Source organism: Schistocerca americana, chromosome 1 (genome assembly GCF_021461395.2).
Source record: "Schistocerca americana isolate TAMUIC-IGC-003095 chromosome 1, iqSchAmer2.1, whole genome shotgun sequence".
NCBI lineage: Eukaryota > Metazoa > Arthropoda > Insecta > Orthoptera > Acrididae > Schistocerca > Schistocerca americana.
This window is the reverse complement of record NC_060119.1, coordinates 561,142,231-561,156,324: the sequence shown is the minus strand read 5'-3', so window position 1 is coordinate 561,156,324 and position 14,094 is coordinate 561,142,231. Positions and strand designations below refer to the sequence as shown.

The 14,094-nt window shown below is 37.5% G+C and overlaps 1 protein-coding gene across 1 annotated transcript in view; it reads left to right on the top strand.

Moving 5' to 3' along the window:
• LOC124606376 overlaps positions 1–14,094 on the top strand; it is a 28,181-nt gene that overhangs the window by 1,865 nt on the left and 12,222 nt on the right. Inside the window, exon 2 of the mRNA XM_047138362.1 lies at positions 10,978–11,156. Coding sequence (XP_046994318.1) covers positions 10,978–11,156 — 179 coding nt within the window. The remainder of the gene's footprint in view (positions 1–10,977; positions 11,157–14,094) is intronic.

Below are 14,094 nucleotides of genomic sequence, written 5' to 3'. Positions count from 1 at the left end.
CAGCTAGCTGTGTCAACATATAAGATACAGTTAAGACAAATACAACAGCTTTGTGAATTAATAGAAGTACATATTGGTAGTAGGGCAATCCCAGGTGCTAATATACTTATTAAAACATATATAGTTACTGGAATACTTGTTTACACACATATGTACATGCTTAATTACAATTATATATCAGTTACATACATTTACAGTTTTCAATTACTTATAGCTAGTTGATTGATGATACTTGTATACTTATTTACTTGTTTATAAATGCATAATTCTAATTGTGTGATTATTACATGTGATTCTACTGATAAAAACATCTACCTGAAGTACAGTTCTTGAAAATCACTCTCCATGAATTCATCAACTGAGTAAAATTCTTACTGTTTCATTTAAGTTTCTAAAAACTTCTTTGAACTTGTGTCATTGAGTCAATTGAGCTGTTTTTCTTTTCAGTTGGTTGAAGAATGTAAGGCCTGTTTATGGCTACTACAGATGCGAGAATCTAGAGTACAGTAAATGTATCATGTGTCAATTTTTTGTATTGTGCAAATGAACATTATTTCTTAGTCTGTGTTTTCTTTAGCATAAATTAGACAGGTGTAGATGTAAAGGCTGAAGAATGTTGTTATGTGAAGTGCTCTAAACTGACTTCTTCAAATCTCTCTGGGAGACAGACCCAGAATACATGGAACAGCTTTCTTCTGTCATTGAGAGCTGTAAGCTCACTCTGGTGCATTTCCCCACAACAGTATTCTATGTTGTTGGTGTGAGTGGAAGAACGCATATTAAGAGTAAAGTAGGAGATTCTTACTGACATTTTGTCTTAATTTATGGAGCAAAAGTAAAACTCTTGCCAGTGTGCTGCTTAAGTAATTTGTGTGTCCATCCCATGTCAGTCTTGTATCAGTCACAAGTTGAAGTAATTTCACATTCTTATTCTCAGACCTAATTGCTCTGAGACTGCAATAAAGTTCTTCTGTTTTTGTTTTGAGAATGGATGGATAGCTGGTTGGCCAGATGCCAGTGATTAGTCAACTCATTTATTTCTCTGTTATAATTTTGAATATCTTGATAGTTTTCGCCTTTTGTTAGCATTGTGATGTCTTCAGATTACAGCACATGCTCACCTAGTATGTGACTTAAAAAATTATCTGTATATACAATGAAGAGACAGGATCCAAGAGCTGCCCCCAGTGATGTTCCACATTTCATTTTCAACAACTGTGGTGCCTAATTATTTGCATATACTAACTGTAGCCTGTCAGGTAGGTAGTTTCTAACTATATTTCATCTTTTATATATAAAAACATAGATGAGGTGACTTACCGAACGAAAGCGCTGGCAGGTCGATAGACACACAAACAAACACAAACATACACACAAAATTCAAGCTTTCGCAGCAAACTGTTGCCTCATCAGGAAAGAGGGAAGGAGAGGGGAAGACGAAAGGAAGTGGGTTTTAAGGGAGAGGGTAAGGAGTCATTCCAATCCCGGGAGCGGAAAGACTTACCTTAGGGGGAAAAAAGGACAGGTATACACTCGCACACACGCACATATCCATCCACACATACAGACACAAGCAGACATATTTAAAATATGTCTGCTTGTTAGCATATTTAAAATATGTCTGCTTGTGTCTGTATGTGTGGATGGATATGTGCGAGTGTATACCTGTCCTTTTTTCCCCCTAAGGTAAGTCTTTCCACTCCCGGGATTGGAATGACTCCTTACCCTCTCCCTTAAAACCCACTTCCTTTCGTCTTCCCCTCTCCTTCCCTCTTTCCTGATGAGGCAACAGTTTGTTGCGAAAGCTTGAATTTTGTGTGTATGTTTGTGTTTGTTTGTGTGTCTATCGACCTGCCAGCGCTTTCGTTCGGTAAGTCACCTCATCTATGTTTTTATATATAATTTTTCCCACGTGGAATGTTTCCCTCTATTATATTTCATCTTTTATCTCTAATGCTGTAGTGAGATAATTTTATTTATACAGTCTTACGTGACACACAGTTGAAGGCTTTGTTCACGTCTATAAGTACTGCACATGTAGCATCTCTCTTTTCAATATCCTCATATATAATACGTAATAGATTTCCGACTGATTTTACTGTTGACAGTTTTGATCTAAAGCTATACTGGTTTGCATTCAGTATTATTTTCAAAATAGTCATATATTTGTTAACACAGCTTTCTATTATTTCTGATGCAATTGGAACAAATGAGTGAGGTCTGTAATTACTGGGGAGGTGTCTTTCTTCTTTCTCAAACACGTGGAGCGTAACGGTGATTGTAGGAGCTTCAATGATGATGGCTTGTACACTTTATAAAATATTTGTTTAGTACATTGCAGTCTGTGGTAACAGTATTGTCATTTTTGAACTGGTTTATTTCACTTTTAATGACATTTCTTGCTGTAGCTATCATTTACTTCGCACTTGACCCTCTTAATCTCAGTTTGGTAGACATGTTTGAGTTTTGCATATATTTTCTTAACTTCACCATTTTTAATAGATCCATCTTTGGCTGTAGGAACCAGTATTCTTATTATATTCAGTCTCTGTCTATAACCCCCCCCCCCCCCCCCCCACACACACACACACAACCCTCGAATGAACCGTGTACCTTGGTGTTGGTAGGGAGATTTGTGTGCCTCAGCGATACAGGTGGCCATACCATAAGTGCAACCACAATGGGGGGGTATCTGTTCAGAGGTCAGACAAATGCATGGTTCCTGAAGAGAGCAGCAGCCTTTTCAGTAGTTGCAGCGGCACTAGTCTGGATGATTGACTGATCTGGCCTTGTAACATCAACCACAACGACCTTGCTGTACAGGTACTATGAAAGGCTGAAGCAAGGGGAAATTACAGCCATAATTTTTCCTAAGGGCATGCATCTCTACTGTGTCGTCATAAGATGATGGCATCTTCTTGGCTAAAATATTCCAGAGGTTAAATAGTCCCCCATTTGGATCTCCGGGTGGGGACTACTCAGGACAATGTTGTTATCAGGAGAAACAAAACTGGCAGTCCATGGATTGGAGTGTGGAATGTCATATCCCTTAATCAGGCAGGTAGGTTAGAAAACTTAAAAAGGTTAAAGTTAGATGTAGTGGGAATTAGTGAAGTTTAGTGGCAAGAGGAAGTAGGACTTCTGGTCAGGTGAATACAGGGCTATAAATACAATCCAAAATAAGGGTAATGCAGAAGTGGCTTTTTTTTAAAAAAAAAAAAAAAAAAAAAAAAAAAAAAACTGGAACATGGGTAAGCTATAATAAACAGTATAGTGAATGCATTATTGAAGCCAGGATGGACACAAAGCCCACATCCACCACAATTGTATGAGTTTATATGCTCACTAGTTCTGCAGATGAGGAGGAGATTGAGGAAATATATGAAGAGACAAAAGAAATTATTCAGGTAGTTAAGGGAGCTGAAAATATAATAGTCATCAAGGACTGAAATTCAATAGTAGGAAAAGGAAGAGAAGGAAAAGTAGTAGGTGACTGGGAGAAAGGAATGAAAGAGGAAGCCGCCTGATGGAATTTTGCACAGGGCATAATTTACTCATAGCTAACAATTTGTTTAAGAATCATGAGAGAAGGTTTTATACATAGAAGAGTCCTGGAGACACTGAAAAGTTTAAGATTGATTATATAACAGTTAGAGATTTAGGAACCAGATTGTAACACATTTCCAGTGGCAGATGTGGACTCTGACCACAATTTATTCGTTATGAACTGCAGATTACAACTGAAGAAACTGCAAAAAAGCAGGAATTTATGGAGATGGTACCTGGATAAACTGAAAGAACCAGAGGCCGTAGAGGGTTTCAGATGGAGCATTAGAGAATGATTGACAAGATCAGGGGAAAGGAATACAGTCGAAGAAGAATGGGTAGCTTTGAGAGATGAAATAGTGAAGGCAGCAGAGGATCGAGTAGGTAAAAAGAAGAGGTCTAGTAGAAATCCTTGGGTAACAGAAGAGATATTGAATTTAATTGATGAAAGGAGAAAATATAAAATTCAGTAAATAAAGCAGGCAAAAAGGAATACAAATGTCTCAAAACTGAGATCGACAGGAAGTGCAAAATGGATAAGCAGGGATGGCTAGAGGACACATGTAAGGATGTTGAAGCATATATCACTAGAGGTAAGATAGATACTTCCTACAGGAAAATTAAAGAGACCTTTGGAGAAAAATAGAACCTGCAGTATGAATATCAAGAAATCAGATGTGAAAGCAGTCCTAAGCAAAGAAGGGAAAGCAGAATGGTGGAAGGAGTATATTGAGGGTCTACACAAAGGAGACGCACTTGAGGGCAATGGTATGGAAATGGAAGAGGACTTACAGGAATATGAAAAGAGAGATATGATACTACGAGAAGAATTTGACAAAGCACTGAAAGGCTTGAGTCAAAAGGAGGCCGGGAGTAGACAACATTCTGTTAGAGCTGCTGGTAGCCTTGGGAGAGTCAACCAACACAAAACTCTTCCATCTGGCGAAGAAGATGAATGAGACAGGCGAATTACCCTCAGACTTCAAGAAAAATATAACAACACCAATTCCAAAGAAAGCAGATGCTGACACAGGTTTGAAAATTACTGAACTAACCATTTAATAAGCCACAGCTGAAAAATACTAACACAGATCCTTTACAGAAGAATGGAAAAACTGGTAGAAGCTGATCTCAGGAAAGATCAGTTAGGATTCCGTGGAAATGCAGGAACATGCGAGGAAATACTGACCATACGACTTCTCATAGAAGGTAGGTTAAGAAAAGGCGAACCTATGTTTATAGCATTTATCGAATTAGAGAAAGCTTTCGACAGTGTTGACTGGAACACTCTCTTTCATATTAAAAGAGTGGCAGGAGTAAGATACAGGGAGCGAAAGGTTATTTATAATTTGTACAGAAAGCAGATGGTAGTTATAAGAGTAGAGTGGCATGAAAGGGAAGCAGTGGTTGAGAAGGAAGTGAGACAGGGTTGTAGCCTATCTCCAGTGTCATTCGATCTGGATATTGAGCAAGCAGTAAAGGAAACAAAAGAAAATTTTGGAGTAGGAATTAAGCTCCAGGGAGAAGAAATAAAAACTTCGAGGTTTTCTAATGACATAATTATGTAAGAAACAGCAAAGGACTTGGAAGAGTAGTTGAATGGAATGGACAGTGTCTTGAAAGGAGGATATAAGACGAACATCAACAAAAGCAAAACGAGGATAATGGAATGTAGTCGAAGTAAATCAGGTGACGCTGAAGAAGTTAGACTAGGAAATGAGACACTTAAAGTAGAAAATGAGTTTTGCTATTTGGGAAGCAAAATAATGCATGATGATCGAAGTATGGAGGATATAAAATGTAGATGGACAATGGGAAGAAAAGCACTTCTGAAGAATAGAAATCTGTTAACATCGAGTATAGATTTAAGTGTCAGGAAGTCCTTTCTGAAAGTATCGGTATAGAGCATAGCCATGTATGGAAGTGAAACATGGACAATAAACAGTTTAGGGCAAGAAGAGAATAGAAGCTTTTGAAATGTGGTGCTTCAGAAGAATGCTGAAAATTAGATGTGTCGATCACGTAACTAATGAGAAGGTACTGAATAGAATTGGGGGAGAAGAGAAATTTGTGGTACTCTACCTGACTAAAAGAAGGGATCAGTTGGTAGGACACATTTTAGGGCATCAAGGGATCACCAGTTTAGTACTGGAGGGAAGCATGGGGAGTAAAAATCGTAGAGGGAGACCAAGAAATGAAAACAGTAAGCAGATTCAGGGGGATGTAGGTTGCAGTAGTTACTTGAAGATGAAGAGGTTTGCAGATAATAGAGTAGCAGGGAGAGTTGCATCAAACCAGTCTTTGGACTGAAGTCCACAACAACAACTGTCTACACTATGTTTTAGTGTTTTGTGGTCTGCATTTAGTGTTATTAAGATCTTTCTTATAGATGGTGGGACAATTGCTCTTTAATATTCTTTGAACAATGTCTAGAAACAAAGCAGTGCAGTCATCAATAGTTCTCTCAGTGGTCAATTTATAGGACCAGTCCACTGAGTTTAGTTCCTTTATCTTATGTTTGATACTTTTATTTAGTACTCTGTACATTACAAAACTTTTAGTACATTCAGAGAGTTATTATCTTATTTGTAGAAATAGTCTCTCATGATCAGATAGTCCTGATTTAACCACACTGCATTCTGCATAGTCTCTGTTTATGAGTCATTATATTGTCTAAGTATACTTCTAACCTCATGGGTTGTTCATTGATGCAGTAGAGATTAAGTGACTTTATCGTATTTACTAAGTGAAATACATACTTCCTTTTTTCTCTTATGGCTATGTTAATGTCACTGACTGTGGGAAGTTTGTGATGTCTGCATTGTGAAACTAATAGTATTACCATATTGAGTTTATCTATAAATGTTTTTTCATCACTTCATTGTGTATGATAGAGTGATGCAATTACAATTTTTGTGTGTGTAGTACCACTGCTGCTGCTTCTTCAGATATACCTTTTAGACACAGACTATTAACATCTATAACTGAATGCTTTATATGTAGACTGTTTGTATCATAGACTGATACCCAACAATGTGCAATATTTGTTCTGCAATAACTGGTGATCTGTGGGTATCCAGATGGGACATACAGTGCCATAGGTGAACTATTTAACCAATGTTCATTAACACAGGGTATGCAGCAGCTTATTGTTCAATCCAGTATTGTAATTCATTGAGTTTACCCCTGAGTGATTGCACATTGATGTGAAACAGAATTGTTTCATTTTTAGTACATTGAGGTACATTCTCTTCTTTGTATTTTCTAGCTTTTGTTTGGGCCTCTTTACCTGTAACACATTGGGTTTTTTGTGGTGTAGTCCAGCAGTGGTTTATTCTAAAAAATGGGATGTAGAAGCATTGATTGATGGGTTGTGTTGAAAATGATCATTTTGTTTGTCCTTTTTTTGCTAGCAAATTCTCCCCTAGCTCATTTAGATGTAACCCATGTATTGTATGGAATCCATGGCCTACCCTATTTACATCCATAATAGACACATTTTTAAAGTGTTTGCATATTCTCTCATATTTTTTGTTTGTTTGATTAATTTCCTGGTTTATGCAGGACCACTGATGTAGATCATATCTGTGTGGAATGTTAAATAGTAGTGCATTGGAGTGTGTTGGGAAACTGAGATATTTCTTTAATTCTGAACAGGCAGTATGCATTCTATTTCGCGTAAATGTCGTTTAAGCCACCAGACAAGACAATAAAATCCATACATGTTTACTAACTTCAGCAATCAACACATCTGGCTTGATGAATCGCATTGCATTCACAGTATTTTTTACATTTGTGTGAATAGACAGGTCATGTCCAGGGTTATCACCAAGAACTATAAGTTTTTTCTGTTGTTTTGCTTTCTGATAATATTGAAATCATGTGTCATTGTCTCGTAAAACTCATGAGACATCATGTTGCTTTTATGTTTCTTCATTAATAATCACTGTGTCACTGTTTTTTTGGAGGTAGTTTGCTGTACCTTGTTTTTGTGGCTTTATATCACTGAGGACATCATAACTGTTTTTCAGTGGAATATAAGACACACGCCTGGTTACGGAATTGACCTCCACAGTGCGACGAGGTGCAAACCATTTACCAGTATCTGAACAAGATCTGCTTGACTCGCTTTTCCACTGCTGAATGTAATTTAAATTATTTTTCACTGAAGAATCCATCTTAGCCCACCAAAAATAAAAATGTGGTTGCATTGGCTACATATCATACCAGTTTTTGCTGTTTTCAAATATTTTTTACAGTACCTCATGCATTCACTTTCGTGAGTAAGAGTCACGTCTCTATTTTCTTGGCACTTGGTTTCACTAATACACTTAATTATAATTAATTCACTCATTTGATCATGCTTAAGTAACCTTTGTATTACTAGTGATTTCTTGTCTATTAAAACTGAGATAACTGTGCCAATGTAGTTCTTTCCATTCAGAGTCAGGGCTAATTTCTTGCCTTTACATTTCGTGCAAAACCATATCCTTAATTTTGGATCAGCACTCGCACTTCTATAGTGTAAGTAGACTTGCATTTAAAGCCCATTATCCCTTTACTTACACATTTTTACAGGAGCAAAATTCTGAGTCTGATTTTTCTAGCACACATTCATAATCATACACTGAAGTGCTTGCAAAGTTATGTAATTGTTTTCTTGATAAAAATATGTCTCTCTGTTCTTTATTCATTAATGCTCCTTCATTCAGAGCATTCAAATTAATTTGTTCTAGTCTCATAACCAAGATGCAAAATTTGTGAGTTTCTGTGTAAGTTTGTGTGGTTAATGTAATTGATGTACCTGTCTGTATTCAGATCAACATGGCCAATAAACTGAATGTTGGTTTTGAAACCTACACCACTTCAACGACTTGCATGTCAATAATGATTACTGGTGATGAGCACAACACATGCGCCCAGTCTCGAGCAGAGAAAATTCTCAATCTGGCTGGGAATTGAACCTGGCCCCCATGACTGAAGAGTCAGCAATGCTAATCACAAGATCATGGGCTACTGATAGAAATTTAGAGAGTGTATTCTAAATATGCTATAAATGTAGGCCCTTAACTTAACTTCTAAGATAAGTTGTATGTCAGTACTACCTCACATGTTTCAATATTTCTCTGCAACCCAAACTCCACTTCCCCAACATCCGCTTCTACCAGTTTTTTCATTCTTCCATAAATAATTTGTGTCAGTATTTTGCAACCATGATTTATTAAACAGAGAGTTTGGTAATATTCACACCTGTCAGCACCTGCTTTCTCTGGAGCTGAATCACTATATTCTTCTTTATGTCTAAGGGCATTTCCCCCATCTCACATATCTTGCACACCAGGTGGAATAGTTTAGTCATGGCTGGTTGGCTCAAGGATATCAACAGTTCTGAGGGAATGTTGTCTGCTACAGAGCCCTTCTTTTAGCTTAGCTTTTCCTTAAAATTATATTTTAAAAAATCATTTATGTAAACAACTGAAAGGATCTGTGAAGCTGTTTTGTTTGGAGATTATCTCTAAGTTAAACAACTGTTTTGAAACTGCAAACTCCTTTCAGAGCAGATCAGAAGCCAAATGAAGTTAATGAGTGTCCAAAGCTACTGGTCACAAACAAAACAATATACCATGAATATGCTGCCTCTAATCCATGAGCTTGGGGACAGACTTGTTATTAGCTGTAACATTTACCTGGAGATATGATGGTGAAATAGAACACATTGTATTGGTGTGGAATTTGTGCCTTGGCATTTGAGTGCTAGTCCAAATAATCAACACTAAGAAATTTATCTTAAATTGTATGATAGGATTTGGATGATAACAGATGGCAGCAACCTATAGCATTAAACAGCTTAAATCACCAGACACAACAAAGTACTCAGAATAACAGTGGATCTGCTCATGGCTTTGTCATTGTACACCTGCATCTACATACCTACTCCACAAGCCATCGTATGGTGCATGGCAGGGGGGGAGGGGGGAGGGGATGGTACCTTCTACTATTGTTATTCATTTCCTTTTCTCTTCCACTTGCAAGTAGAGTGAGGAAAAAATGACTGACTGTGTGCTTCCATATGAGCCCTAATTTCTCTTATCTTTGTTTACCTTATGTGAAATGTGTAATGGTGGCAATAAAATCATTCTGCGGTCAGCTTCAAAATCGCAGTAACACACCCAAGCACAAGACACTCGCAACTATGGCATTTTTTACTGGGAAGATCAGTATATTCCACCCTCTCTTCCCATTAGAGCTAGCAATATGTGATTTTGCTTTGGTTCTCACACTAGAATTTAGAGAATCATGTTTTGAAATTGTTTCCTTACTCAGATAATAGTAAATAATACTCAATATATTAATGGAAATGTTTTTATAGTATTTGTGATGTATTAAAAATGAAATTACTATATTATTATCCAGGTCATTTGGTTGGAAGGTACACCACAATTAAGTTTGGTGAGTGGTGACATCACTGTGTGTGTGTGTGTGTGTGTGTGTGTGTGTGTGTGTGTGTGTGTGTAAAGTAGGAGTCAGGTTTGTCAGTGATAGAAATGACATTAAGAGGGTTCTTCCATGTCAACTGGCCATGTTTACCGTCTTTCATTTTAATAAAACTTGATGTAGAAGTTTGTTGGTCCAAATGAAAAGGCACGAAAATTTATAGCCCAACAGTTCCTATGGAAATATGGAAGTACTCCCTTTCCTAGACACCCCAGTGGAGATACTGAACTGTTAAAAGTTAATAAAATGTGCTTTGTAGCAATAATATTTAATGTTTTATGCACAGTCTTTCATTTATTTTACTGCTTCCAGTATTTTATGTTATAGTTTAGCCAAGCAAAACCAATCTGGACACTAGTGCTCTTCCTTTCCACATGACTACAAATGAAACATTAATAAATATCTGTATGTTTCCAGTCTGCAAGGTAGTAAAGTTTGTTACACTTTTTCATAGGTTGAGTCCACACCTTCGTGAAAAAAAAATATCTTTGAGTAAAAGCGACCAGAGTTCGTACCTTTTTGAAAAAGTTGTATCTAACATGTTGACAACATTTCTCTCAGGTTATTATTGACAAGAAATTCAGGTTCTTCATTGACTGTATTCAGTTTTGCCTTCTCTTACTGTTTCTCATTTCATTCAAGGTCTCGGACAATGTTCCAGTCTAATTATTGATCTCATTCAACCCTTTCCTTTCTAGCAGCAGATCTGTTATCAAACATTCTTGCACTTATTAATATTTGTTTTGTTTGTTATTAGTCCAAAGCCATTTGGTAAGAACTTTTTTCTGCCATTATTTGGTTACAGTCACTTCATCAGTTAGGTTTCATAGTAAATAACATAATATTATTTGCTATATAGCTTTTTTCATTCTAAACCATTGTAGGTACTGGAAACATGAACAGTTCATTTTTTCATTCATTCATCATGTTCCGTAGGTCCCATCAAGAAGGATCCTGATCCTGCAGTTAGCTTCCTGGATAAAAGTTTAATGGAACAAGTCAATATAACACAATATTTGATTAACAGCCATCACACTGTGTATAATGCATATTGTACAGCTGTAAGAAACTTATCAAAAAATTATCAACCTGTTACACTTGAAAACACAATGCAGGTTAGTGGATCAAAATGTTCTTTACATAAAATAAAATTGATCATATGCTTTTATTTAGTGTTTTGTAGTACTAGAGAAATGTAAAAATGATATTTAAAATCATCTGTCCATTCTACTGGGTAGTTATAACTAAAGTGCAGCTCTTCAGATCCATTGTGGGCTGTAATTAAAACATGGCAGTGAAACTTGGTAGATTTCTAATGTGTTAACGTGGAACTGATTTATACTGGAGAAAAATTAAGTACAATTTTGGCCATCAGATGCAAATCTGGCACTGTGAGCACAAGAAAGACGTGTAGTAATGTTTCCATATGTAATGGGTGGGGAGTGGGATATGGGAAGAAAAGGTCAAACAAGTGGGAAAGGCATTATGTTGTTTTATAATTAATCAGCACTTAAACACAGGTTGTTCAATATGAGAACTGGAGACATTGACAAGATGCTGTATAGCACCAGATTTGCATCTAGTGACCAAACTTGGAACCAATTTTGTTCAAGCATAAATCAGTCTGTCTTAATGCATTGGCATATCTACCAAGTTTTTTGCCATACAATGATTACAGTCTGCACTAGATCTCCTTGAGTATATCCACTTTAATTATAATCACCTGGTATTATTATATTTGTGCTGGCAAGTGAAATTAGAGTAGTCAGTTAACTGAATGTATAACTCACTGTTCTGTAATTGAAGCAATTTATTCATCTGGAGAAGAATGGCAGCAAGGCATGCATGGTAAAATAGTTTTATTTGGTTATTAAAATACGGGAAAGTGATGGAAGGACTATAAGCTGTGATTGACATGATGGTTTCAAACATGGTGTGATTCATACAAACACAATACAAGACAGAAAAATAAACTTGTAGACTTGTCCCCTTGTTTAAGTTTAAGAGTGGGCTCTGTACTGTGGTTCAAAGATTATCAAAAAGCTACCCTCACATGCGAAGAAAGAACTGCACGTACCTTATTATACATTCATACTGAAAATTAACCGTCTGTAAACTCAAGGACTGAAGAATACTGTTAACTGTATGAGAAGTAGAAATATTAATTGTAAACATATCTCCATAAAATGGGGAGGCCTGCCCTATTGAGGTAAGATATTTAACTCCTAACTGGGAAAGAGCACAGAGCTTCTGCATATTGACATATGTTTTGCACAAGTCAGATAAGGCCACACTGAATAGTCTATGTAGAGTTATCTCATATTTATGCCATGATGAGGCAAGAGAATTAAAAACATAATCAGAATGTGTCTTATACAGGTGGTGTACTGGTCTTCTTCCAGTGAAATTGTAAAGAAGGTGCCTAATTTTTACCAGTGTAACCAGCTCTCTGCCCCCCAAAGAATTTTCAAGTGCATCTGATGACTGATAATAGTGCAAGATATGCCCTTGGGCTCTGCTGCCGAGGCATCTTCCAGTGTACCCCACACGGGATCTACCTTCACCATAGGGCGCGTGGCTGGTGGTAACGTGTTTTCACTCGAGGCAGAGAGTCAATGCGGAGGCTCACCTTGCCCGTTCACCCTGTGACTGGACACATAGCTGCTCCTTCAGCAGGGTTTGAGCAGGCACACAGAGGGAGGGGTTCGCTAGTTATCAGAAGCTCCAATGCTAGGCACGTTATGCAGCCCCATATGGAAATAGCGTCCAGGGTCAGAAAGGAAACCAATGTGACTCAGTATGTCTACCAGTGGGCCTCAACTGAGATATGGAAGAGGCCTTGCTGCAGCTATCAAGCGTGCGTGGCGCCGTCATTCGCAAGTTGTGGCTCCCGTCACCAGCACCAACATCTGTCACTTGGATCTAAGGCCATCCTCAGTTCATATGAGTGGCTAGCGAAGATGATGAAGACTGCTGACCTCAATCACACAGTGCAGGACGATCTCACAATTTGCAACATCGTTCTCAGAATTGATATAGATCCTTTGGTTTGGAGCCAAGCAAGGGTCATCTCAACCAATGGCTCTGTCAATTCTTTGATAGTCTTGGCTGCAAATTTCTGGACATGGGTTTTGGGGCAGAGAATTGTTTGGCTCCCTTTGATAGGTCAGGAGGGCACTACACAAAGGTGGCAGCTATTTGGTTAGTAGAATACTTGTTGAGTGCAAATGATTTTTTTTTTTTTAAGGCTAGGCGGTAGTTTGTGGTCTCTAATGAATGCTTGGCAATAGATATGCAGAGAGGGAAATCAGACCTCATGTAAATAAAGCCACTTTGACTATCAAATTTTAATAATAAATTACCGAAGTATGTATAGTGAACTTCTTGAATTTATTGCCCTCCAGGAAAGTTGTCACCCTCAAGCTATTCTCGGAATCAAGACACTACAACCCAAAGAATAAAGCTCCAAAATATTTAGCAAGGCGTAGAATGTATACCAAAAAGAAAGGTTAGGTGCTGTTGGATGGAGAATGTTCATTGCAGTCGACAAAAATATTTAGTGTATCCAGGTTGAAATCGAGTATGACCTAGTAATAGGTCTAGGTGAACTCACATTAATCATCAGATGTTTTTGTTGAATACCTGATTCTGCCATGAGAGTTTTAGAATCATTCAAAATTAGTCTTAGCTCAGTAGTGCAGAAACACCCAGATCATGCCGTGTTAGTTGGAGGTGACTTTAACCTACCAAGTGTAGACTGGAACATCTTTCGATTCATTGCAGGTGCTACAGACAGGCACTCTTGTAAAGTACTTTTGAACATGTTTTCTGAAAACTGTCATGAGCAGCTAGTTTGACAGGCCACATGCTATGGAAATATTTTAGACCTTGTAGTTAGAAGCATGCCTGATCTTATAGAGGTTGTCAGCGTAAAGACAGGGGTTAGTGATCATGATGTCATCATAGTGATGATCGTTACTAAAGTTCATAAATCCATCAAATAAGCTAGGAGCATATTTTTGGTAAAAAGAGTGGATAAGCAGTTGTTAGCAT